Source organism: Vicugna pacos, chromosome 19 (assembly GCF_048564905.1).
Source record: "Vicugna pacos chromosome 19, VicPac4, whole genome shotgun sequence".
Lineage (NCBI taxonomy): Eukaryota > Metazoa > Chordata > Mammalia > Artiodactyla > Camelidae > Vicugna > Vicugna pacos.
In genome coordinates this window covers 25793906-25817992 of record NC_133005.1, presented here as the reverse complement: position 1 = coordinate 25817992, position 24087 = coordinate 25793906, and the positions used below count along the sequence as shown (strand labels likewise).

The following is a 24087-nucleotide window of genomic DNA, read 5'->3' as shown; positions in this document are numbered from 1 at the left end:
AAGCGTGGCCACAGGTGCAGCAAGGAGCACGAGCCACCACGGGCTGGAGGCGGCGCCGGCTGAGCCTTCAGACCTCGTGATTGCACAGGAAGCGAGGCCTTTTCAACCCAGCGTTTAAAGACACACAGCAGGGTAAGCGTTTGGGTTATTTTTAGTTAAAGAAAAACAGCCTTTTCCAAGGGCAACAAAATGAACTCAAAGTCAGAAGGAAACAGGGGGTGGGCTTTTCACAAGCTCTTATTCCATGACCTGGATGCGAGGAAAGAGGGCCCTCCCGGAAACTCAGGGGCCACTGGCCGGCAGGGGACACTTTGGTGGGATGGGTGGAGCTGCAGCCCACCCTTGGCCACTGGATTGGTCTGAGAGGGCTCTAAGGTGACTTCCACGTGCCAGTCAGTTGACATGATTAACGCTATCATTCTTGAGGGGCATTAAATTACGGAATGACACAAGGAACCAAGAGAGCAGCTTATTCGGTTGGATTCTGAATCACAATCAGGAAATAGTCTTTATCTGCAAAAGAGAAAAATGAAAAAACAGATCTCTAAATGTGAAACGGGAGAAAAACACACTAGAAAGCAAATACATCATTAAATCACCAACCATAAAATGGGGGGGGGGCTAGGTAGAGGGATAAAAAGTATCAGTGCTCAAACTGCTTCCAGTTGCTGGGGAAACAGAGATGAACTTGCAGGTTTGCTATGGGGCTTCTGCATGTGTGGCTGCTGGGAAGCAGGGCCCTCACACTACCTGGCAATGGCGCTATGCAGGGCACCCTCTTTTCTAATCTTCCCAGTACCGACAAGGAGGTAGGATTATTGTTTTTTTGGGTGGGGAAACTCAGGTTCAGAGTTTAAATGAAGTGCCTACGTTAATAGTTCTCAAACTAGAGGGCATCCGAGTCACTTGGAGGGCTGTTTATTTGGTGAGGGGTAATGAGGTCTATTTATTTATTTTTAATGGAGGACCTGCGGATTGAACCTTGTGCATGCAAAGCACATGCTCTACCACTGAGCTATACCCTCCCTGTGAGGGATGTTTAAAACAATACTGCTGGTCCCACCTCAGGGCTTCGGATTCTGTGGGTCTGCGGCGGAGCCCTAGAATTTGCATTTTTAACAAGTTCCCAGGTGATGCTGATGCAGCAGGTTCTGGAAGAACCACTAGTTTAAGGTTACCCAGCTAGTTAGTGTCAAAGACGGAATCCTAACCTCAACCCCACTGGTCTTGGGTTAATGTTAGTTCTGTTGCAAGTTCAGCTGCTGGCCTTCCAGAGCCTTCTGGACTAGAAAATTTCAAAGGCACCAGGTCAAAGGGGGCCAAAGCTACCTGAATTCCACTTCTGGGAATCCAGCCCAGTCAGAAGGAAAATCTATCATGAAATCATAGCAAGTCCAAGTCCTCAGGGGTGAGCCTGATTGCCCCTCATTTATAGGAGACAAAACTGGAGAAGCAGAGTGTTTCCACTTTGCCCACTGAATAATCAAACTGCAAACATTTGCCAAGGCTTCCACAAGCAGGCCCGGGGCCAATCATTTCTCATTAATCAGCACCTCAATGAATCCTCGAATCACTCTATAAGGTAGTGCTCTCTCACTTTACTAATGAGAACACTAAGGCTCCCAGAGGTAAATGACCTGCCCAAGCCAAGGCAGATTTGCCAGGTGGGGTAGCTGGGTTTGATGCTCGATGACTCTGGTCTGCCCTCTGCTGACTAGGAGAGAAGTAGCAGGACCCTGGCCATGTCTACTTTGTGTCTGTTCTGATTCAAGCCTAAAGCCTGCTGCTTCCCATGACGGGCATCTGGGAAGAAGCAGATATTACATGACTAAGTTTCATGGCTAAGCAATCTGCATAAGTAAAAAATCACTTACTGTAATAAACATAGAAATAAGTAACAAGTAGAAGTGATAAAAAGATATAATTAGCAATACCAATGTCTTTTCTTCAGAATAATCAAGCTCTATATTCACTAACAGCACTCCTAGTGCTCTGTGGGAAGCAGTGTGTTAAAGCTTGATTGCACTGTGTTAACTCAGCCGTTCCAGAGCACACTCTTGGAAGCTTTAAGCCAAGAGATGCTGTCCATGGAGAGTCTGTGTGATACGGAAGCTGCATAGTTTGTCCTTGCTCTCCTGTGAGCTCCCAGGAGGGCACAGGTCTGCTCTGATTCGGAGGGTCAGTAGCTTAACGTTCAGGGGACTGAAGGTTTGTCCGTAATCACACAGCATGAAGTCCTGGGAGGGATCTGAGTTCAAATTTGATTCCAAGCTTTTCTGGCCCACCTTGTGCCAACAAGCTCAACCAGATGGGGCATCTCAGAGTACCAGAGCAGCTCAGTCCCCTCCTAGACCCCTTACACGTGCGGGAAGAGAGGCCCGGAGGAGTTCTGTGATGTGCTCGAGGTCAAACTCGTAAAAGGTGAAGCCGGGAGAGCAGACGCTGTGCCTGCTGCAGTCTGTTCTCCCTGACAGAGTCACAGATGTCATCACTGGTTGGCATGAGATGCATCAACAGTGATTAAATTGATATAACAGTGTACATTTGTTTTCAGAATAATCCTGAAGTTATCCTGTGTCCTCCTTTGTGACTGACCTGTCTGTCCCCACCCCTCTAGGGAGGGTCCCAAGGAGACTGTGGGCCCCTGTGATTGGCTCTATGGTTCTCTCCTTCATATCCTTCCAAGCAGCTCACCTGGGCCCGAACAGGCCTGGGAACAGAACTGCTCTGCTGCTGGGAGAGGCTGACCCCCATTAAGTAAGCTTGCAATTCTGAGCCAGCCTCCTCGCCATCTGTGTTGCCAAGTCCGGGGGCATTCAGTGTCCCAGCCTCCCCACTGCCCTCCTTCATCCAGGACCCCAATCACAATCCTATCACCTCCAGCCTTAAAAACCTCTGTTCAGAGGGTCAAGTCCATGCAGCTGAGTTTGGCATTTGAGGCCCATTCCGAACTGGACCAAACAAATCACCTCCCACTCCATCCTATACATTTCTGATGCCCCAGACGAGGTGGCAGTGCAGCCACCCCCATCACCATGTGCACACTTAACTCACGCACACTCAACCATGTGGCTCAGCCACAAAGGAGAGTGGAGGAGAGAGCAAAAATAGTCCTGGAGGATCTGTCTACCGCGCCAGGCTGTGAATGTGGGTGAGGTGAGGCAGGGCAGGGCAGGTAGTCCTGCTGTCCCGTCTTGTGGTCCCAGTCCTTGTGGGCTCCTCCCAAAATAAGGATCTCATCATCCTGAGAACGAGCCTCAGATCTAAAGACAAGTATTGTCTGCATCACACAGCCCGGAAGTGTAAGCCAAGCACTTCCTGTGAAACAGAAGCAGCAATTTGTTCCAGGGCTGGGGGAAGAGCTGGACACATGGGGCTCAGAGGCAGGACTGTATGTCTCAAGTGGGCAAACTAGTATTTTTTCTAGGATAAAATGGGTGCACAGTGTTTTTTGCCTTACAGTTTGGTTTTGAATCTCTGAATTCTTTTTACTTCAAGCATAGCTTTCCCGCCCCCAACCCCCAACCCACCTTGCTTACGCACTTTAGCTGTGCCCTCAGGACAGCTCAAATGTTTCCTCGCCAGGGAAGTCTTTGCTGGCTGCCACAGCCGGCCAGCCACACCCTCCTCTATGTTCCTCAGTGTTCCTTGAGTCTCCCCGCATCAAGGTGAGGGTTCCACTGTGATATGCCTATATATGTCTCTCCCCCATGAGACTGTAATTCCCCTCCATGGCCTAGAACCCAGGACAGAACCTGGCCTAGAGTCACTGTGAACGAACATTGTTGGGGATGCCAGCCGGAGACAGCCCAGGCAGCGCGTAGCAGTCCAACCTGTACCTTCTACTTTTCAGGCCTTTCTGTGGACCCGGCAGAGACACCCAGGTGCTAAGCCTTCCTGATAAGCTTCAGAGCATGCGCTGCGAGGGTCTGCTCCTCATTGGGGATGTGGAAGACCCCTTACCTGGAGCAACCATAATTTCATTTTTCTTGGAGCGAATTCGAAGGAAGGTAAGGTCATTCTGGGGGTCAATTTCCCGCACTGTGCTCCGGGCCTTCAAGATGAAGTTGTGCATGAGGTTGGCGTACTGTGTGGTGGTGGGGTTGTCCATGGTGCTCTTGATGGGAATGCCTGAGGACAGAGCACACAGAGACTGAGCAGAACGTCAGAGCCCCTTTCTGCCCAGCTCCCAGCCCCACACTTACAATTCTAGAGCCTAGACCAGCAGTTAACGGTAAATGCCACTATCTACTGAAGGCCTGACAGACAAGTGATGAGGACTCCACGCTTGTTGGTACCAGCCCCAGAACTACTCTAAGGGTGGTGTCACCATCTTTACTTGCCTATGAGGTAGCAGAAACTGCACAGTGAGGGGACCTGCTTACAGTCACACAGCAGATAAAGATAAGCAGCGGGGCCAGGATTCAAATGTGGGCCTGCTGGCTCCACTGCCGGGCTCCTTTCACAGGGCTGCACTGAATTTCCAGCAATATAAGGAGAGACTGTCATTCATAACATTTAGAACCTGAACAAGGAAGACAGTGCTTACAAATCTGTAAATACTTAAGTAGACAGAAGAAGAAAGGGCAGCCTGTGTCAGGACAGAACCGCCATTAGTGTTTTGCTCCAGTTCCCACCTAGGGAGGCTTACAGCCCAGTTATGAACACACTGTCTATACACGTGACCACGCTCCCCAATTTAAAGCCTGTTTCTCTGTCTGCACACACCCTCGCAAACAGTGTTGCTACTGCTCTCAATGAGCCCACAAGTGGCCACTCCACAGAGTTAATTGTTCCCCCATGGCGGAATACTTTGGCTGGATATTTTAACTTAATTACCGTGCAGTGAACATCCTGCATCAAGGCTTCTCAGTTTTGAGAACTGCTTCCTTGTGACGAACTATTAAATGGACCTCCCTCACTGGACAGGGCCTGTTGTCATGGAGGTGAGGAATGGGGCTCTGCTTGAGCCACCGCAGGCCACGACTGGATCATCAGGTGCCTATGAATCACCGTAACATGTCAGCAGAAGGCTCCATCGATGAGGCCCTGAGTGCCCACAGCTGACAGGCACTTGTGACAATTGTGGCCCAAGGGGCTACCCAAACAGAAGTGGCTGGATTGGGGTCCAGGACCCTACTAACCTGGCCCACAACTGACCAGCCATGGGATCAGCCAGTCAGTCACCCTCAGGCCCACCCATGGGTGGCCAGAAACTGATCCGACATTGTCTTCTGAGGGCACAGGAGCACAAGAATGGGCAGAAGAGGGCATGGTAGCAAGAGAAGCAGCTGAGTCAGAAAGGCTGTTCTGCGCCAAGTGAAGTTATGAGAACAGGTTGTAGTGATCACCTGCCTTTAAGGGACAAGATGACCAGGTCACCAGGGCTGCTCTTGGGTCCCGGATGGCAACAATGTGCCCACCAGGGCCCCAAGAGGCCTCATTCGATAGTTGGCCTTCCTGAGGATGGCAGTATGAGCAGCCGGGGAGATGACTGAGTGGGAACTCTGAAATCTGATGACCTGAGCTTACACCCTGGCTCTGTCCCTTCGTGGCTATGTGGCCTCAGACAAGGGATTTAACCTCTCTAAGCCTTCATTTCCTCATCTGTAAAATAATGTCTGTGCTTCGAAGTGCTGCTGTGAAGACTAAGTATGTCTTAATTCATTTGAGAATGTTTAGCAAGAGTATGCATGTAATAAATGTTGACTTATTAACACCCACACAATAAATCCCATTGCCCACATAATTTGAGGGGCCAGTCTCAAGGCCTGGCTAAGTTTGGGTCATCAAACCTCTTGACCTTTTCTTTCTACATCCCACAAGGCTACCTTCTCTCAGGTCCCTCTGCCTGGAACTTTCCTTCCCTTATTCTCTCATGACTCCCACTGTCCCTCAGGTCTCCATCCACCCCCAGATGTGCTCAGTGCCCCAATACAGTCCCAGTACCATGCGATTTTCTTTCAGAGCTGTTTCTCAAGTTTGATATTACACCTTTATGGAAGTGATCATTATGTTTCCCTCCACAGATTATAAGCTCCCTGAGGTCCAGAACCAGGTCTGATTTGCTCATTAGTGTCTTTAGAGAGACTGCATTAAGCATTTATGGCTGTTGATAAATGAGGAGACACAGATCTACTTTCAGCAGTTCAGACAAATACTGTCATGAGTTTGATCACATTTCTATCAAGATAGGGTATGTAAAGGCGACAAGAAACAAACCTCTTGTTGGCTCACTTTAAAAACAAAAGAAAACACAGAGATGGCAGGATGGGGATGGAGGGGATGGACTAAAACTGGAAATTATTTCAAACAAGGATGAGAGATCAATTCCAGATTCACAGGATGCCTGGGCTGGGGAACACCTCAAAGACAGCCTAATGATTAGGTAGCCTGCTCCAAGCCTCTGCCAGTACAAATAGGGACCGTAAAGCCCGCAGAAGTGGCTGGTCACCTCCAAGGCATGATTTCTAACCCAGGGCTGAGATCTGCCAGGTTGTATAGCCAGGTCCTCCCACCAAACCCACCTCTATTAATCAACAATTTAAAAATATTAACAAAATCTAACAGATATTCATTAAGTACCAACTTTCTGCCAGCATTGTTCTAGGGTCTGGGGATGCAGCAGTGAACACAAGAGGCAAATCCCTGCTCTCAAGGAGTTTACACATTTGAATCTTTTATTTTGCCCTGTGTGGGCAGCAGCAGAAGATAGCAGGGGGTCTGGAGAAGGACAAATAGAACAGAATGTTCCTTAAGTTCTTCCTAAGTTTGCTTTAACTCATACTTTTATTATGAAACATCATTTAAATCTGGCCAAGGCAGAGGTGTCAAGAGGCAGTGGCACGTCGTTGGTAAGTGACTGGGACAAGAGTGTGTCATGGTTTCAGAGGCGGGAAGTAATCACCCTGGGCAGGGATGCTCAGGGAAGACATCCTGCAGAGGCAACTGAGCTGAATCATGGGGATAGGAAAGCCCTAAAGCGGTAACAGAAATCCCTAATACAATCATTTTAACTGATCATCTTTTTAATGGAAGCTTCCAAAGGGCTTAAAGGCCCCATAGAGCAGTGAGTTCTGACTACCTCCAGGTATGGCTGGGTGATCTGGGGCAGATCACCTCACTTCTCTCAGCTTCCATTTTCTCACCTGAAAAACAGGCAAACATCCCTGCTTTGCAGGGCCACTGCGTGAAATGTAAATGAAAGACTGAAGCAGGAGCTCTGTGAATGGGACACAATAAAAATAAACACACACACGCAATAATTTTAACATTCATATAGCATTTACTATTCATTAGGCACTGTTCTAAAAGCTGCCCTTAGAGGAAAAGTATGACTGTCCACATTCTACAGATGAGGAAACTGGAACAAAGAGGTTAAGTGACTTGACCAAGATCAGACAGTTGATAAGTAAGTAGAGTAAGAATACAAACACAGGCATTCTGGTTCCAGCCACTCTGCAATACTACCATATTAGTATACAAAAAAGAAGTGCTCATTAGTACCCCAAAGCAGCTGGGATTATATTTCCCCAGTGGAAAAGCTCAACTTTTCAGGCAGTTTTAAGCAAGGATGAAGGCTTATGGTTTGTGAATACTGGTGGAAGCCTAGGGTTCCCAGCTGGACAGCCCAACCTCTGAGGCTGTTCCCTCCCCACTTGGGGGGGGGGATGTCCAGCTCCAGAAGAGAGTCTCTGTGGGTGACATACAGTCTTCGGGGTCTGGGAGCAAGAAGGACCCAAAGAGATTACCTGGACCAACCACTCCATCTGAAGTAGCTGAGGTCTGAAGAGGGGAAGGGGAAGCCCCAGGCCACCTAGCTGCTCAGTGGCGACCTGAGTTGCTTCCCATGGTGTCCTCTGGGCTCCCCAACCTGCTGCCTCCTTTGAATGCAATGACCCCATGGTTTAATTAGAGTCTGACAAAGCTGGGGAGCACCTCTGCCTCGCTCTGGGCTGGCCAGGGTGTGACGACTTGGAAAACAACATTTTAACTGAGGACATGCCACCTCTAATTTGTCACCATTGGTGACTTTCATTCCGCTCTATTTACGTAGGCACTGTTGAGAATTCTGCCCCTCCAAAACAAGGCCTAGAATGACACATACACACAGAGCCTACCAAGGAGCAATCCAGAGCTGACTGAATGCACTGGGCTAGAGAACTGTGGGAGTCCAGCTGGGCCATAGTCTAGCAGACACTCTCTGGTCCTTCACAGCACAGTGTGGGAGAAAGAGCACAAGTGCACTGAGGCAGACCTGGAATGAAATCTTGGCTCTGTAATTAAATTTCTAGACTCAGTTTTCTCCACTACAAAATGGAGGCAACAGAGCTGCTTTAAGGAATAAGTGAAATAATATGTTTGTAAAATCCCAGCCTGTGGCCTGGCACAGAGTAAGTGTATGATAAAGGTTAGTCCCTCCATCGCTATGTCTACTGCAGTTTGAGAAAATTAGTATCTGTACTAATTTTCATGCACATGGCTGGAAGGAGGCTGTACCTTCTGTGTTCACCACAATGATTCCCTGCACGCCCTTCTGGCTCTGAAGTCGCTTCAAGGTCTCCTCCACCTCTGCCTGCCAGAGAGAACGAGACCAAGGTTAGGAGGGGTTAGGAAGGCTGGCTTTACTCCCTCATACCCCTGGCAGATGAATCACACATTTGTCTTCCAACCATAAACAAGTAACACCCAGGCACGTGGCACCTCCTGAAAGCTCCCCAGGCTATTTGGAGTGGTCCTGAGACCACCACCAGCATCTAAACCATCTGCTCACACCCCCAGTATGGGGCGGGGCTGCTCTTGGCCCTTTGCCCACAGGTACTATTATTCCTTCTCCCTCAACTACTTGGGAGCAGAATTTAAATGCCATCCCAGGAGTCGAAACACATCCATGACTCACATACTTGGTATAGCTGGGGGACAGGACTCTGATGATTAAAAAGAAACCAAACAAGGGTGTCTAACCGGAAAGAGACGTATTGTCATTTGTGGCTCAAACAACACAACTGAAAACATTCCAAAGGAAGCAAAATGATCCTATGAGGATAGACTTGGTGACTTAATAAGCTGGCATCTGAGATAGTGTGACACATGGCACATAACTATAGGAAATCTTGGGGAAGGGACTCATTAATTCCGATTCTCCAAGAGCTAGTCAGGATGGGGTACTCTGGCACACGGAATTTGTAAACAGAGTGGACAAGCAGACTTTGGGTCCTCACCCTGCCTTGCAAGGCTTTCTCTATAATTACTCCCATCCTTTCCCTCCACCCTCCACCTGTATGTTCAAACTTCCCTGTTTCCACATCTTTTTACCAGAACAAGTCCTCTTCTCTGCTGAAATCCAACAAATTCTTTTTTTTTAATTGAAGTATATAGTCAGTTACAATGTGTCAATTTCTGGTGTACAGCATAATGTCCCAGTCATGCATATATATACATAAATTCACTTTCATACTCTTTTTTGTTAAAAGTTATTAAAAGATATTGAATATAGTTCCCTGTGCTATACAGAAGAAATTTGTTTTTTAATCTATTTTTATATATAGTGGTTCAACAAATTCTTTTTCATCATCTAAGGTATCGCCTCCTCCATGAAACCTTTACTGATCCCCAATTCAGTGGTCTTTGTCTACTTCTGTGTCCCTGAACTCCTGACTGGACCTCCCTGGGGGTGTATTAGGCACTGGTTTACTTAGTCTCTACAACAGTCTACAGATCAGGGGCTCTATAAACAGCCGCTTAACTAAACTAGGCCCAACTCTTACTAAGGATGGAAGCTGGCCTTGAAGTGCACTTGTTCTCAGGAGGTCCCTTCCAGACCCATCCAGAATCCAGTCAGAAGCTCCTCAAAGGCTGAGAGTCAGAATATGTTGGAAATAGAGGCTCTGTTCACCCAAAGAGAGTAGTTCCCACTAGCAGGGGCTAATGAGTTGGCCCAGGGGGAGGAGCTTCTAACTGGTGTATGGAGACAGCACAAAGAATCATTGTTTTTCTAGTAGGCACAAGGCTGACAGCCAGTCACTGCCACCCACTCCCCAATGATGTATGAATACTCTCAAATGCTGGAGGGAAGGGCACACAATTTCCTCCTACAAACAGCCTGATGCCTCTAAAATCTGGAGCCCTGGTAAAAGGACAGGGCTAGCCATGTGAACATGAGAGTACAATACAGCAGGTTATGCATGTATCAAAACGTAATTCATTCAAAAGACTTTCACTGAGCTCCTAACTATGCACTGTACAAGGGAGGAGGGATAAAGTACTATAGTGGTCAATACTACACAGTACTCAATCTGACCTGGTAACCCTCCTGGAAGTTTATCCTAAGAAAATGATACAAAGGAACTAGAAGAAGAACACAGCAAGATGTTGGCTGCAGTGACACCTCCAAAAACCAAAAGCAGGAAGAGCTAAAATTGCCCAATAATTAGGGAGAAGACCAAGTAAATTATGGAATGTCCATCCAAAGGAATATAAAACACACATTAACAATGGTGTTCAGAATATTATACTACCACAAAAAGAAAGCACTTGGTGACTGCAACCACATGAAAACAACAAGAGGGCTAGAAGGATTATGAAAAATAAAAAAAAGTCATGGGGGGGAGGGTATAGCTCAAGTGGTAGAGTGCATGCTTAGCATGAACGAGGTCCTAGGTTCAATCCCCAGTACCTCCTCCCAATACATATAAATAAACCTAATTACCTCCCCCTCATAAAACAAAACAAAACAAAAAGTCACATTAAGACCAGAGAACTTAGACAGTTTTATTTTCTTTTTTAAAACCAGCCTCTTTTTATTCTATTCTATTTATCGTTTCTATTTAAAAACATTTTTGGGAGAGAAACAAGATGGCAGAGTAGAAGGACGCTTGTAGCTCACCCTCTCCCACAAATACACCAAAACTCACATCTACGGACCTACTCAGCCAGAGCACCTGCAGAACTCCAACAGAACATCACCCTCTTTGAAAGACAAAGATGCCAAAAATCTGGTAGGAGAAACGGAAAAAAGAAAGAAGAAAAAGCAAAACAGTACAGGACCGACCCCGCAGGGAGGGAGCGGCAAAGGAGGACTGGCGCTCGTTAGCTGGGTCTCCCCTCTCCAACGGAGAGGTCAGCAGGACAGAGGGGGAGCCTCCGAGGCTCAAATCTGCCCTGAGCACCTCTTGACCGACAGAACTTAGTTAAAAAGGCACAAAGGGTCCCCGCGACACCCAGGCCAGGACAGGCCACCCGGGACAGCCCGCCCGGGACAGGCCACCTGGGACAGGCTGCCCAAGCCGGGCAGAGGACTGGGGCGGCTCTGCTGAGGCAGCCCCAGGGGTCTGCAGGGGTCTGCATGCAGTGGCTTGGAGGGGATACAGAGCAGAACAACCTCGGTCCCCCAAAAGTTGTGAAAAAAAGCAAAGCAATACGGCTGGTGTGCCCTGGGGGGTGGGGTGCTGTAGCCTGTATCTCCTCAGACCTGCGCGCCATTACTGGCACATCTGCGAGAAGAGAGGCGGGGCGCAACCACAGTCGCCATCTCCTCCTGTGCGCAGCGCCCGGGTGGGGGCGGGGCTGGGACCTGAATCCACACCTGGGGGCTCCACAACCTCCTGGGCAGGACTGAGACTTGTTTACAGCCCGAGGCAGATAGGATCTTTCTGCCCCAGTACCTCAGAGAACTTGTGCCGCCAGGACAAACAAGGAGCTGAGATTTGGCACAGAGTAGGGGCAGGGCCGTTCCGCGGTCTTCCCCGAGGCCGCCTTCGGAGCGCCGACTTGAGGCAGAGCGGGCAGCTGCACAGAGCAGCTGAGCGACCGGCGCCGGGAGAGGGCGGGCAGCCACCATCTTCCTGGCAGGAACACAGCACCTGACCACGGTGCTGGGAGGGGGCACGATCTGCCCACCTGCCTCCCCCCAGTGCAGCATCGGACTGCGGCATCGGGAGGGGGAGTGACCCGCCCGCCCACCAGGTAAGAGCTCAGCTCCTGACCCAGTGTTAGGAGGGGGCATGATCTGCTAGCTGACAGCCACTGGGAGCAGCACAGACGAGGGTGCCAACAGAGGGCCTCTGGAAACAGCAAGCTGAGTTCGTGAAACAGGGCAAAGATACAAAGACCTCTTAATAAAATTAAGAGCACACTGTCTCCAGGAGAACTAGATAACTGATGAGACTCTTTAAGCCACAGTGCCAGAGAGATATGAGCAATATCAAGAAGCAGAGGAACCACTCCCAATTAAAAGATAGAGAAATCCCCTGAAAGCACAATCAAGGAACTAGACATTGATGGCCTACTAGATCGATCAAGATTTCAAAAAAGGAGTGATCAAAGTACTGAAGGAACTAAAAAAAAATAGTGTTTAGAGATATAAAATATGTCAAAAATGAAATAGAAGCTATAAAGAAGAACCAAGTAGAATTAGTAAACTCATTTGCTGAGATGAGATCTGACCTAAAGCCTGTACAAGGCAGGCTAGATAATGCAGAGGAACGAGTAAGTGACCTAGAAAACAGGACAACAGAAAGCACCCAATCAGAACAGGTGAGAGAAAAACAAATAAAAAACAATGAAAACAATATAAGGGACCTGTGGGATAATATAACGCATGCCAATCTATGCATAATAGGGGTTCCAGAAGGGGAAGAGAGAACAAAGGGGATTGAAAAGGCATTTGAAGAAATCATGACTGAAAACTTCCCAAACCTAAAGGAATCAGATATCCAAGTACAGGAGGCTCAGAGGGTCCCAAACAGGAAGAACCCAAACAGACCCACACCAAGACATATCATAATCAAGATGGCCAGAGTCAAGGATAAAGAAATGATCCTAAAGGCAGCAAGAGAAGAACAAAGAGTGAGTTACAAGGGAACCTCCATAAAGCTCTCAGCTGATTTCTCTACACAAACACTACAGGCCAGAAGGGAGTGGCAAGATATATTCAAAGTCCTGAATGAAAAAAAGATGCAGCCTAGGATACTCTATCCAGCAAGGCTATCCTTTAGAATAGAAGGAGAGATACAGAACTTCACAGACAAGCAAAAACTAAAAAAGTTTAGCAACACTAAACCCATGCTAAAAGAAATACTGACAGGTCTACTCTAAATAGAAAAGAAGCAGGATGCTACAAAAATGAGAAACTCGTAACTGGAAAGGAGATAACTGCCATGAATTACAAAAAGAACAAACACAAAATCGTAAAAGAAGACATCTAAATCATTAAGAGTGGAAGAGGGAAGCAAGAAAGCCACTGTGGAAAACAGTATGGAGATTCCTCAAAAGACTAGGAATAGACTTACCATATGACCCAGGAATCCCACTCCTGGGCATATATCCAAAAGGAAACCTACTTCAAAATGACACCTGCACCCCAGTGTTCATAGCAGCACTATTTATAATAGCCAAGACATGGAAGCAGCCTAGATGTCCATCAACAGATGACTGAATAAAGAAGATGTGGTATATTTATACGATGGAATACTATTCAGCCACAAAAACCGACAACATAATGCCATTTGCAGCAACATGGATGTTCCTGGAGAATGTCATTCTAAGTGAAGTAAGCCAGAAAGAGAAAGAAAAATACCATATGAGATCGCTTATACGAGGAATCTTAAAAAACAAAAAACAAAACAAAACATAAATACAAAACAGAAACAGACTCATAGACATAGAATACAAACTTGTGGTTGCCAAGGGGGCAGGGGGTGGGAAGGGATAGACTGGGATTTTAAAATGCAAAATAGATAAACAAGATTATATTGTATAGCACAGGGGAAAATATACAAGATCTTGTGGTAGAGTAGTGAAAAAAATGTGACAATGAATATATATATGTTCATATATGACTGAAAAATTGTGCTCTACACTAGAATTTGACACAACATTGTAAAATAACTATTACTCAATAAAAATGTAAAAATAAATAAAGAAATAAGTAAATAAACAAAAATGCCAGCCTATCAAACAAAACAAAACAAAACAAAACATTTTTGAGCCCATCTCTCTGTGTATCCAAGAGATCAGACATGTCTGATTTGAGGACTACAGGGCTCTGATATGCTCAGCATTTTAAGAATATGTAAGAAAAAGGATGGCAACCTGCAATCATCTGGGGAAGGGGAAAGCTAAAACTATAGATGTCAGAATCAAAATCCAAAATAGCCCCTGGAGGTTGGAAGTGGGGCTGAAATGAAAAAAGATGAAATTTCACAAGACTGCTATTCATTCAATAATAACATGGGTATCTTCTATGTGCCAGACATTATTTAAGGCCTAGAGATGTTTTACTGAGTAAAATATAACAAAAACCCCTGCCCTCATGAAGCTGATTTGGGGGGGGGGGGTGTCAGACATTAATCAAAAACCTAAGTAAGATACAAATGTTAGACACAGTAGGAATGGGGGATCTGGAATCCAGGGGCTGACGGTAATTTTAAATTAGATAGTCAGAGAAGGCCTCACTAAGGTGATAATTGAGTAGAGATCTGAAGGAAACAAGGAAGCTAACCATGAGGATTTCTAGGGAGAGTGTTCCAGACAGCAGGAAGAGCAAGGGCAAGAGCCCCGAGGTGGGAAAGTGGCATGTTCCATCCAGGAAGAGCAGAGGAGCCGGTGTGGCTGGAGCGCAGTGAGTGGCAGGCAGCCAGACGAGAGAGGCAGCCCAATCAGGTTAGATTTCAGGGGCCTGGCAGATCACAGTAATGACTTTGGTTTTTAATGGGGATGGTCTGGGGAGCCACTAGCAGTTTTTGACGTGAGCGGTGACAAGATCTGATGTTTCAAAGGACAGCATGGCTGCTGTGTGGAGAATGGACTGCAGGAGGCAGAAACCACCTGCCTGAGCCTGGGCCCTGACACATTCTGCTCTCTCTGAAAGAAGCAGCCTTCTCTTCCTCCCTCACTACTTGCTGTAACTAACTCCCAACTCTTTGGACTCAGCTCATGAGCCTCCATGGGAGGCCTTCTCAGACAGCTGCCCCTCTTCTAGGCACCCATGGCAACCTGATTCATAGCACTTATGGAGTGTAATTGTCTTGCTTCTGTCTCCTCCTCCAGACCCAAGGCAGCTTGGGAGCAGGAACCTAGACTTTATGATCCTAGTACCTTGTACAGTATAAGCTCAATAAATACTTAAGGAACAAATAAAAAATATTTCTGCAACTATGTTTTACAAAAATCAACCTTTTTAAGTACAGAGGGGAGACATAGCACCCAGGTTGAAAAAGAGCTAGGGTTTAGTTCATCCTAAATTTAATGAGAATAAACCACTGAGATCTGGCTGCTTAAAAAGTAAACACACACTTACCAGTAAAGGGAGGATGTACAAGTATACACTGACCTACTCAGTACCTGCTGCAAGTTAAATATTAGGATGAATGTTTTCAGACACACATCTTGTCTGAACTTTCCATGATTTTTAATATGATCTCCATTTTACAATGAGGAAACCAAGGCTCAGAAAGGAGAAGAGTTCTGCCCAAGGACACACAGCAGGTCAAGAGCTAAATATACCACTAACCACAAACAATGAGGTCTCTGTCTTCAGGGCACTCACATTTTGGTGGAAGAGACCATCAAAAACAAGTGATCAAGATTCCTGCAGGGTACAGGGACAGAGCTGGGGTGAGCAGGGGGATGGCTACTTTGGCTGATGTGGTCAGTAACACCTGAGGATGTAATCTTTAAGCCAAAAACTAAATGATGAAAAAGAAAAGCACTCCAGGCAATGGGATGAAAGCTAATGCAGTGAAGTGGGAAAGAGTTTGGCATGTTTAAGGAACAGAGATAACCAGTATTGCCAAGGTTTTTGATTCTTTGCCAATCTGATAGGAAAAACCCAAATAATAGAAAGCCAACTTTTCTTTAATTTTTAAGTTATCAGTGAGGTTGGTCAGGAAAAAAAAAAAAACTTATCATTGAAGCTAAAGTGGAATTTGACTGTTTGCATCTCTCCTTTTTTGAGTCTTTTGATTTTTCTACAACTCTTATTCATTTCCAAAAACTCTTTTTTGTTAGAAATAGTAACTTTTGTCCATCATATAAATTATACTTCTCCCACTTTTAAAATTTAATCTTACGATTTTTTTTTCAATCAGAAGTTAAAAATTTGTAAGCAGTCAAATTTAATAAAATTTTTTTCCCTGTAAGACTAGAGAAAAGCTTCTCCAACCTGACCCCAACCAGTACGGTGGGCTTGGACCTGAGTGCGTGGAGGCCATGAGGTCTAGAGGGGTCTCCAGGAGGCACAGGACACCTGCTTTCAGGAGAAACTGCTTAAAACAAACTTCAAGTTTAGCCCTAAAGGAGCCAAGAAAGAAAACAAATGATGCTAAAAAGCTACAAGCAGCAACAGGGGACATCTGCAGGCGGGAAAGGACAGTCCTAGTCAGGTATCTAAATCATGCCACCTTTGCCTCTAAAGTTTGTCATCCCTGTAGGGCCAGCCAACTGGTGCCAGAAATATCAGAGTGGATCCGCAGGCCCCCAGGGTTGGCTCATAGCTCCAACCCCCTGTCCTGCTCCTAGAGAGAGCCCAGCTGGTATCCTCAGCATCCTGAGTCTTTATTACTATTAACATGGATGTCTGCCTCAGAGAAGGGACAAGTCTCCTGGGTTCTCCAGTTCCCAGGGGCATGTAGCTGACAGATTAAAAAAACAAGTAGCAGTAAAACTCCAGGATTATTTACTGGTTCAGCATAGGGGGATAACCATGTGAAGCAAATGATTCACAAAAGAACTGTGACCAATGTGACTACTAAGTATAAAAATTTTAATTTCTGTAAAACAAAAATTAATTACAAGGAGAGAAAAACACTTCAATAAAAATATATATACAAAAATTTTTTAATTTAAAAAAGGAGAGAAAAACTGCATCAAATGTAACAGACAAAAGAGTAATTCCAAACACCACAGAGAATGATTAAGAAAAATAGCGAGTCTCTAAAAGTTAAGCGGGCAAAAAGGATACTGGGAGAAAATACACCGAGGAGAAATTATAAACACATAGAAAAATGTTCATCGTTCCTTATAAATAAAGAAAAGTATAGCAATGAGGTATCCTTTTAAATGCTGGCAGTATTATGGCAAAACTGGTACAAAGGCAATAAGACCTTTTGGGAAAGCTACATGACCACACTATTGTAAGAACCATAAAAGTGTTGGCCTCCTTGCTCAGAAATTCTTTTCCTGAGAATTTCTCCTACCCTAAGGAAATAACCTAATATGTTTAAAAAAGAAAAGAAGAGAAAATAAACCCTACACATACAGAGATATTCATCACAGCATTATCTCTATTAACGAAGAACTAAAAGCAACCCAAATATACACCAGGGGAATGGTCTGGCAAATTATGGTACAGATATTTCATCGACCATTATGTAGTCACTAAAAATAACTCATTACAAAGGTGATGCAGCAAGAAAGCTATATGTCTTCAAATATCAAAACAAACAAAACCGAAAAACTAGCATGTACATCTTGAAAAATATGCATATGTTAACAAAAGGGAAGGAGAATGTACAAAGATTTAAAAAGTGTGGTGCAATAAAACTGGATGCAAATTATGGATGATTTTTATATCACCATTCTAAAGGGCAATTTGCCAGTTTTTACCAAAATGTTAAAATGTTAAAATATGCATGCCATAAGTACCACTTCTACCTAACACTAACATGAGTGCAAAACAAAACAAACACAAAAACAGTAGTGCAGCATTGTCTGAAGTGAAAAACTGTAAATTACCAAAATGTATATATTGCAATCGAATATGAATACAGTCCTTAAAAAGAATGAGGTAGATTTGTGTATACTGGTGTGGGGAAAAAATTGTTTTTAATGAACAGTGTTAAGCTGCAGAATGAGATTATCTACAGATATAGCCTATAAATTTACTACGTATAAATATGTATGTTCCAATTTCACATAATAAACAGATTATATATAAACATGCTTATGCAGTAAATCAATCTGGAAGGAAACACACCCAATTGTCAGTAGTTGTTACCAGAGGGGACTGAGATGGGCACTACATACACTTTGTACATACACACCTTGGTACTGCTTGAATTTGTTAAAATGTGCATGTAAACATGTTTTGCTTTTATGAGTATAAATACATAATAGCATGGTACAGGTTGCAAGAAGTTACCATTTGTGTAAGAAAAAGAGGGGACATACATACATGCTTATGTAGATATACAAGAAACAATGTTTCTGAAGGAGGCTGAGCCTGGGGGTCACGGTTGGGTTGGAGCTTTACTTTTTAATTAGATCCTTTCAAATTATTTTTATTATCTGTTAAAGTTAATTATTTTCACAGTTTAAAAAGTGATGTGAAAGATTAAATTTCTTCACCTATAGTATAAATTAGCTAACTATATAAAACAAAATCTGAAGGAAAAAAAGACTAGGAGTAATATGCTTAATTACAAGTTGTTACCTCCAGGTCATGGCACTGTTTCTTACTCCTTTTCAATTTTTCTTACAGGCTTTAAATTCTTAAATAAGATTTTCTTAACTCATTCATATGGTTTAACATTTAAAAAGTCTTTCCAAGTTTTTCGTTTTTTTTTTTTTTTAATCAAGTTGGGAGGATTAAAAACACAAGAAAACAAACCTGTAAAGGCGTAAAGAGCCCACAGTTTCGGCCAGCAAGGCAGGAACCCCAAGGGTGGATCCCGCCCGTTTCTGACTCAAGCATCAAGTCCCAGCGGGTCGGAAGAGCCACCCTAACATAAAGGCAGCATTCAAGCTTCTAGGGTTCAAATACACCTCCGCCATTTCCTGGGGCAGGGCACTTAGATTCACCAGAGTTTAGATTCCAAGTATGTAAAATGGGGATAATGGGCATACCTAACTCGCAAAGCTATGGTAAGGAGGAAGGCCGGGGTACGTAAAGCGCTTAGCAGTGCCTGACACAAATTAAGCTTTCAGGAAATGTTATCATTACTGTTGTTACCGCGCCACAAGGCCCAGGATGCTAGGATGCAGAGGCCTGTGGGCCGGCCTCCCCTCTCCGTCAATCCCCCGCCGAGGCCCGAGCAACTGCTTCCGGTCAAGGGACAGCAGGATCCGGTGGCACCGCCTCTGTCCCCTCGGTCCGGGTCTGGAGGCCCATGACCGCCGGGTTCCGCCCGCCAGACAGCTCTGGCCCGGCCCTGCCCAGACCCGCAAATGCCCAGCCCGGCACTCGGAGCCGCCCCCGGAGGATGGAAGGCCAGGCTCAGGGTGGTGGGTGGCCATGCTCGGCCACCAGCCGACCGCCAGCCATACGCTCTTGGCGGACACTCACCATCTTGGACCGACCCGGTAGCTCCGCGTCGCCGGTACTCAGCCCAGTCCCGCAGCTTTTCCGCGCCTGCGCAGAGCTCTCTGTCAAAGCGGACAGCCTCAGGAGCCTATCAGGAGCCGGCGTGGGGCGAGCGGGCGGGCGGATCTTAGCGGCCCAGGGCTCTTGGGAAATTTGCTCTGCGCTGTCCGAAGAGTGGAAAGCAAAGCACTTCAGCGTTGGAAAATTCCGAACTCCAGTTGTGCCGAAGATACTGGTTCGCGGTGTTAGAAGAGTCTTTCAACCCTCAACCGAGGTCTGGGCCGGCTGTGGAAGTTCTGGGTGTAGGGTGGTGAGCGAGTCTGAAGGCGAGGAGGGGGTTTGCTGACACTCTCTTTGCGCCCATATTGAGGCAAGGTGACGCGCGGAGCCAAAATGCACCGAAGACGTGAGGAAGTCCGGAGTTCGGGCTGGAGTCAAGGGTCCCTAGAGTCGCCAAAGCGACTTCCTTGGGAACATTCCATCCAGGCTTGGAATCAAGTGGTCAGGGCTATCCTGGGATTCTGCAGACTTAGGACTCCGAGCTCAGCCCCACCCCTATTTTACCTTGGAGAAGCCACTTCACATTTCTGTGCTGCCTTTTTTTTCTCACCTTTAAAGGAGGGACCCTTCTCGGAGCCCGTTGTTGTTCCGTTTGCCACAGAAATTTCTGGGTTCTCTAGCAAGAAATAATTTGTTTAAACACATTGCCTTTTAGTGAACCTTGGGCCACATTACTGGGCCGACACAGCGTTATCTCCAGTAGTCTCAGCATTATAGTTTCTTCGAGGCACTGGAGGTTGCTGAATTCAACGCAGATGATCTAACTGCAAAATGTCATGTACCCTCTTTCAGTAAGGGAAGGATTTGGTTCTTTCAGGGGCGTCTGCATGTTAAGAGGATTGAATAGTTACTTTACATTGTGGAAACCTGGCAGACACCATCGTACCAGAGGATCAAGGTTACTGATAATGGAGTATGTTGATGTGTGCTCTCTGACATACTTTAAGGACACGTCACCTCTGATACTTTTCACAAAAATCTATGGCTTAACCATGAGAAAACATTAAACCAAACTTGAGGAACATTTTACAAGGTAACTGACCAGTACTCAAAAAATGTTAAGGTCCTGAAAGACAATGAATGAGGAACTATCATAGATTGGAAGAGAGTGAGAAAAACGACATTGGTGGAAAAACTGGTGAAATCTGTATAAGGGTTGTTTAGTATTTTACCGATTATTAGTTATTAATATAATATGTATAATACATAATATTAAGATACCAGTTGTATAATTGTACCAAGTTACAAGGGATGTTAACATTGGGGAAAGCTGGACAAAGGGTGTGCAGGAACTCTACTATTTTTGCAACACCTGGAGGTCTAAAATTACTCTGTAAGTCTAAAATTATTTCAAAGTTTAAAAAAAAGGACTGGGCACAAAGAAATGATTGTTGAATACTGGAAACCGGGAAAGCAAGGGGAAGGGCTGTAGTGATTGGCCCTGGAAGATGAGCACAGGAAGGATCATCACCACCATCTTACATATGGAGAACCAGACTGAAAGGGGTGATATTGTAATATTTTAAGAGGGGAGAAGCATGATCATTCTAAGGCAGCAGATGGATGGAGGGAAGAGAATGGAAGCAATGACAAGACATTGCTACAGTCAACCAGGGTAGAGATGAAGGATGTGGGCTGTGGTAAGGGGGGCAGCTCTGAGAGTTTTTTTTAAAGAAGTTTTGGTGATGGATTGGACAGGATTTGGAGACTAGTTAGATGGAACAGCTGAGTTGGTTGTGGACAATTCCCAGGATTGTTGTGAGTAGCAGTACAGCAAAATGTTTAAGCATGCAGGCTTTGGAGTCAGAGGGTCCTGGATTTGTTTGCACACTTGCCACTTAACAGCTGTGTACACGTCAAGTTATGCAATCACAGTGAACCTCTATTTCGTGTAAAATAATCATTCCTCTCTGAGTGTGTCCAGGAAGACTAAATGACAGTTCATGTGGCATATCTAAGTATTTGGGACATAGTAATAAATGTTGATCGTTGTCCTGGACTGAGTGAATATAGGTGTGATACTGGTTACTAGGATAAAGACAAATAGAAGAGGTCTGAATTAGAAATGAGGAAAAGAGGAGAATAGCTGTTTTTTTCAGTGATACACAGGCATGGCTGCAAATTCTCAAGGTCCTCCCCTGTGGATTTCTTTGAATAAACGCTCTTGCCCACAGTATCTTTGCTTAGTGGGAACCTGTTCATAAGGGACCAGCACTGTCCTTCTGACCTCTCCATTGAAGACCCTCCTTGCCTACAAGGAAGATTCCCTTGGATCTTCTCCGCAAATGTCCTGACTGTAAATGTACAGACACACAGGAATTGACAAATGAAGTAAGCTGGGAGTGACAGCAGTTTCTGTTCTGGAGTTACACAATGTGAGACACTCTTCCTGGGAACATCAGCCAGTCAGTCCCAGTTTCATGCTTTGTAGGGTTTGGGGCTGGACAGCCAATGGTCAGTAAGGACAACTACTTATTTCCCCATGGAAGATTTCCTCATGCTGGGGGGAACATATCTCCCCCCTTTTTCTTAGCCACACTGAAACTAGAGCTTTCTGGCTGTTTATATGGGACAGGTTAAACAGATAGTCTACTTTCCAGGACCTGGGAGGAAAGTGTAATTTCTGTCCTGTAGTCATTCTTAAATCAGCATATTAAAACATCTCACCTCTCTTTCCATTGGTTCTTTTTTAAATGAGAGCATGATCACTTGAGTTCCTAATAAGCAAAAGGTCTGCTAAAGCTAGTGAGGACAGCTTACTGACAGTCTTAGTAGCTAGCTGGTGGTTATCTATTGAGCACCCACGCCTGGGATCCTGTCTTAGGGCACCTCTAATTGTCCCAGAAGAGCAGATGTCGTCTTCTTGGTTCTCGTCAATGTAGGCACCAAATCCTGTCTCACCTCAGTATGTCTTTCTAGTTTTTTCTATCCACTCCACAGTGCAGACAGGCTGTAACCTGCCCAATTACAAAAGCAGAGGCAAAAATCTATGAGACCTGGTCATACAGAAGGCTTCCCTAAAGGTGGGGAAAACCTTACTCAAGACTAACAGAAAAGTGTGCAAATGAAGGACCAAAATTTTTAATTGTAAACAATCTTAACATCTTTTAAGGAAATGCAAGTGAGGCAGCCCCTTGAAGGACCTTTGTAAGAGCACTTGACTCCTTGTGATATTTGTAGAGTTACCTGAGTATTTGAAATTACAGTTCAAGAAAACAAAGGAACTCCAATACAGTAATGTACAATCCAGTGCTGCCATTCCATTTTTAGTTAATGAAAGCATAGCATATATACAAATAATTTTGTAAATAACTCTCAAAGAAATACAAGAAAATGAAGGGGGCTGGAGATACCAACAATATTAAATAGAAGTGGTTAACCTAAAGGAGTTTAAAAGGATGGAATTACATCCAAAACAAGGAGGGATATAAAAATAGAAAAGTCTAATTCCTTGAGTCATTCCTAATAACATTTCAGATTCTTAACCAGATAAATAGAAAGTGGCAGAGTGGTTTTGACTGAAATAGTTCATTTAGGATGAGACCTCTGTGGGCAGGTGAGTCATGTTTCACTAAAATTTCTGATGAATACACATTGGTATGTCAATCTCTTGATGAAAAATTAGTACCTGAATTTTAAATAGAGTTATTGTAAGTCTTATGAAATTGGATTCTTCTGCACTCTAAGATCGTGAAAGACAGAGCAGAAATTCATTATTATGAGTCGCTGGATCAGTTTTAAATCACTCTATTTGATGAACAAGTGAGGTCCTTCCCTCGTGACCCAGGCTACATGAAATGCTGCCTTCCCAACCTCCCAAAAGAGCAGAAGAATAAGGCCATTGCTCACTTTACTTTGTTTTTATTTCAACATAACATGCAGTAAAAAATAATAACAGGATTTATTAGCATTTACAATGCTTACAAAGAAAAAGGACTCTAAAAGCAATTTAGTTCTGATTTAAGAAATTGCTCTAATTAAACACTTACAATAAATCTATTTCCAGATGTTCAGTTTGGACCAAAATTTAAGGTAGTGTTTAGTAAATATTTATGTCTGCTGTTTATTTGCAGTATTTTTATATAACCTCTGATTCTTGGGATATCCAGCCCCCATTTTCCTAACACAGCAGGGAAAGACATATACATGTGGCCATTTAAATTAAAGGAAGAAATGGAGTAAGGGAGATCCCAGGCTGCAAAAATATATACAAGCATTTCCTTTTCCAGAACTAAACTTTTCTTCCATAAAAATATTAAATAGCCAAGCCCTATAGAACTAGGGCCAGGACTACTTCAAATATAACTATTCTGTATTTTAAAAATATAGGGCAGAGAGCCTTTTGGGTGATATTTATACATTTTCACACAATATTTCTAGGTCCCTAAATGAATCATCAAGCATTATGTAGAACAAAGAAAGTCTACTTTCTTACATTATCTCTTAATTTAATCTCATAAATGTCTAGTATATATTGTAGGTAACTACATTTCAATATGAGCATTCATCTCAATAGGAAGTCTTTATAGAAGGCTTAATCTCCATAGCCACATACTACCGAAGTTCAGACATATATAACGAATGGGTAGTTGGCAGCATTTGCTCTGAAAGACAAAGCAATAGCACTTTTTCCCCTACCAACAGAAGGGCAGAGAGTCCCTACTTTGAAAACAATTGGGGCTTTTAGAGACCATACCACGTTTCCTAGAGCATGTAGAATAAAATCA

General features: G+C 44.7%; 1 protein-coding gene across 2 annotated transcripts; it reads right to left on the bottom strand.

The window, feature by feature from the left end:
• Positions 1–133: 133 nt before the first annotated feature.
• Positions 134–19364, bottom strand: DYNLRB1 (dynein light chain roadblock-type 1). Of its 2 annotated transcripts, none has more exons than XM_006202630.4 (4): positions 19283–19364; positions 8500–8575; positions 3964–4131; positions 134–513 (listed from the first exon to the last, which is right to left on the bottom strand). In XM_006202630.4, the coding sequence occupies exons 1-4, from the start codon at positions 19283–19285 to the stop codon at positions 470–472; spliced, it is 291 nt and encodes a 96-aa protein (XP_006202692.1). In that variant the 5' UTR covers positions 19286–19364; the 3' UTR covers positions 134–469. The 2 variants fall into 2 exon arrangements, with proteins under 2 accessions (XP_006202692.1, XP_031543770.2); XM_031687910.2 differs by lacking the exon at positions 19283–19364 and adding an exon at positions 18608–18706.
• Positions 19365–24087: the final 4723 nt, after the last annotated feature.

What these genes read in the sequence shown, in the direction of transcription:
- DYNLRB1 (XM_031687910.2), bottom strand. Translation starts at nt 18,691, where the DNA reads ATGCTTGAGTCAGAAACGGGCGGGATCCACCCTTGGGGTTCCTGCCTT. An exon ending in GGCTCTTTACGCCTTTACAG is followed by an intron (nt 8,576 to 18,607) that starts GTTTGTTTTCTT and finishes TCTCTCTGGCAG; the next exon opens with GCAGAGGTGGAGGAGACCTT. An exon ending in CATTGTGGTGAACACAGAAG is followed by an intron (nt 4,132 to 8,499) that starts GTACAGCCTCCT and finishes CTCTGTCCTCAG; the next exon opens with GCATTCCCATCAAGAGCACC.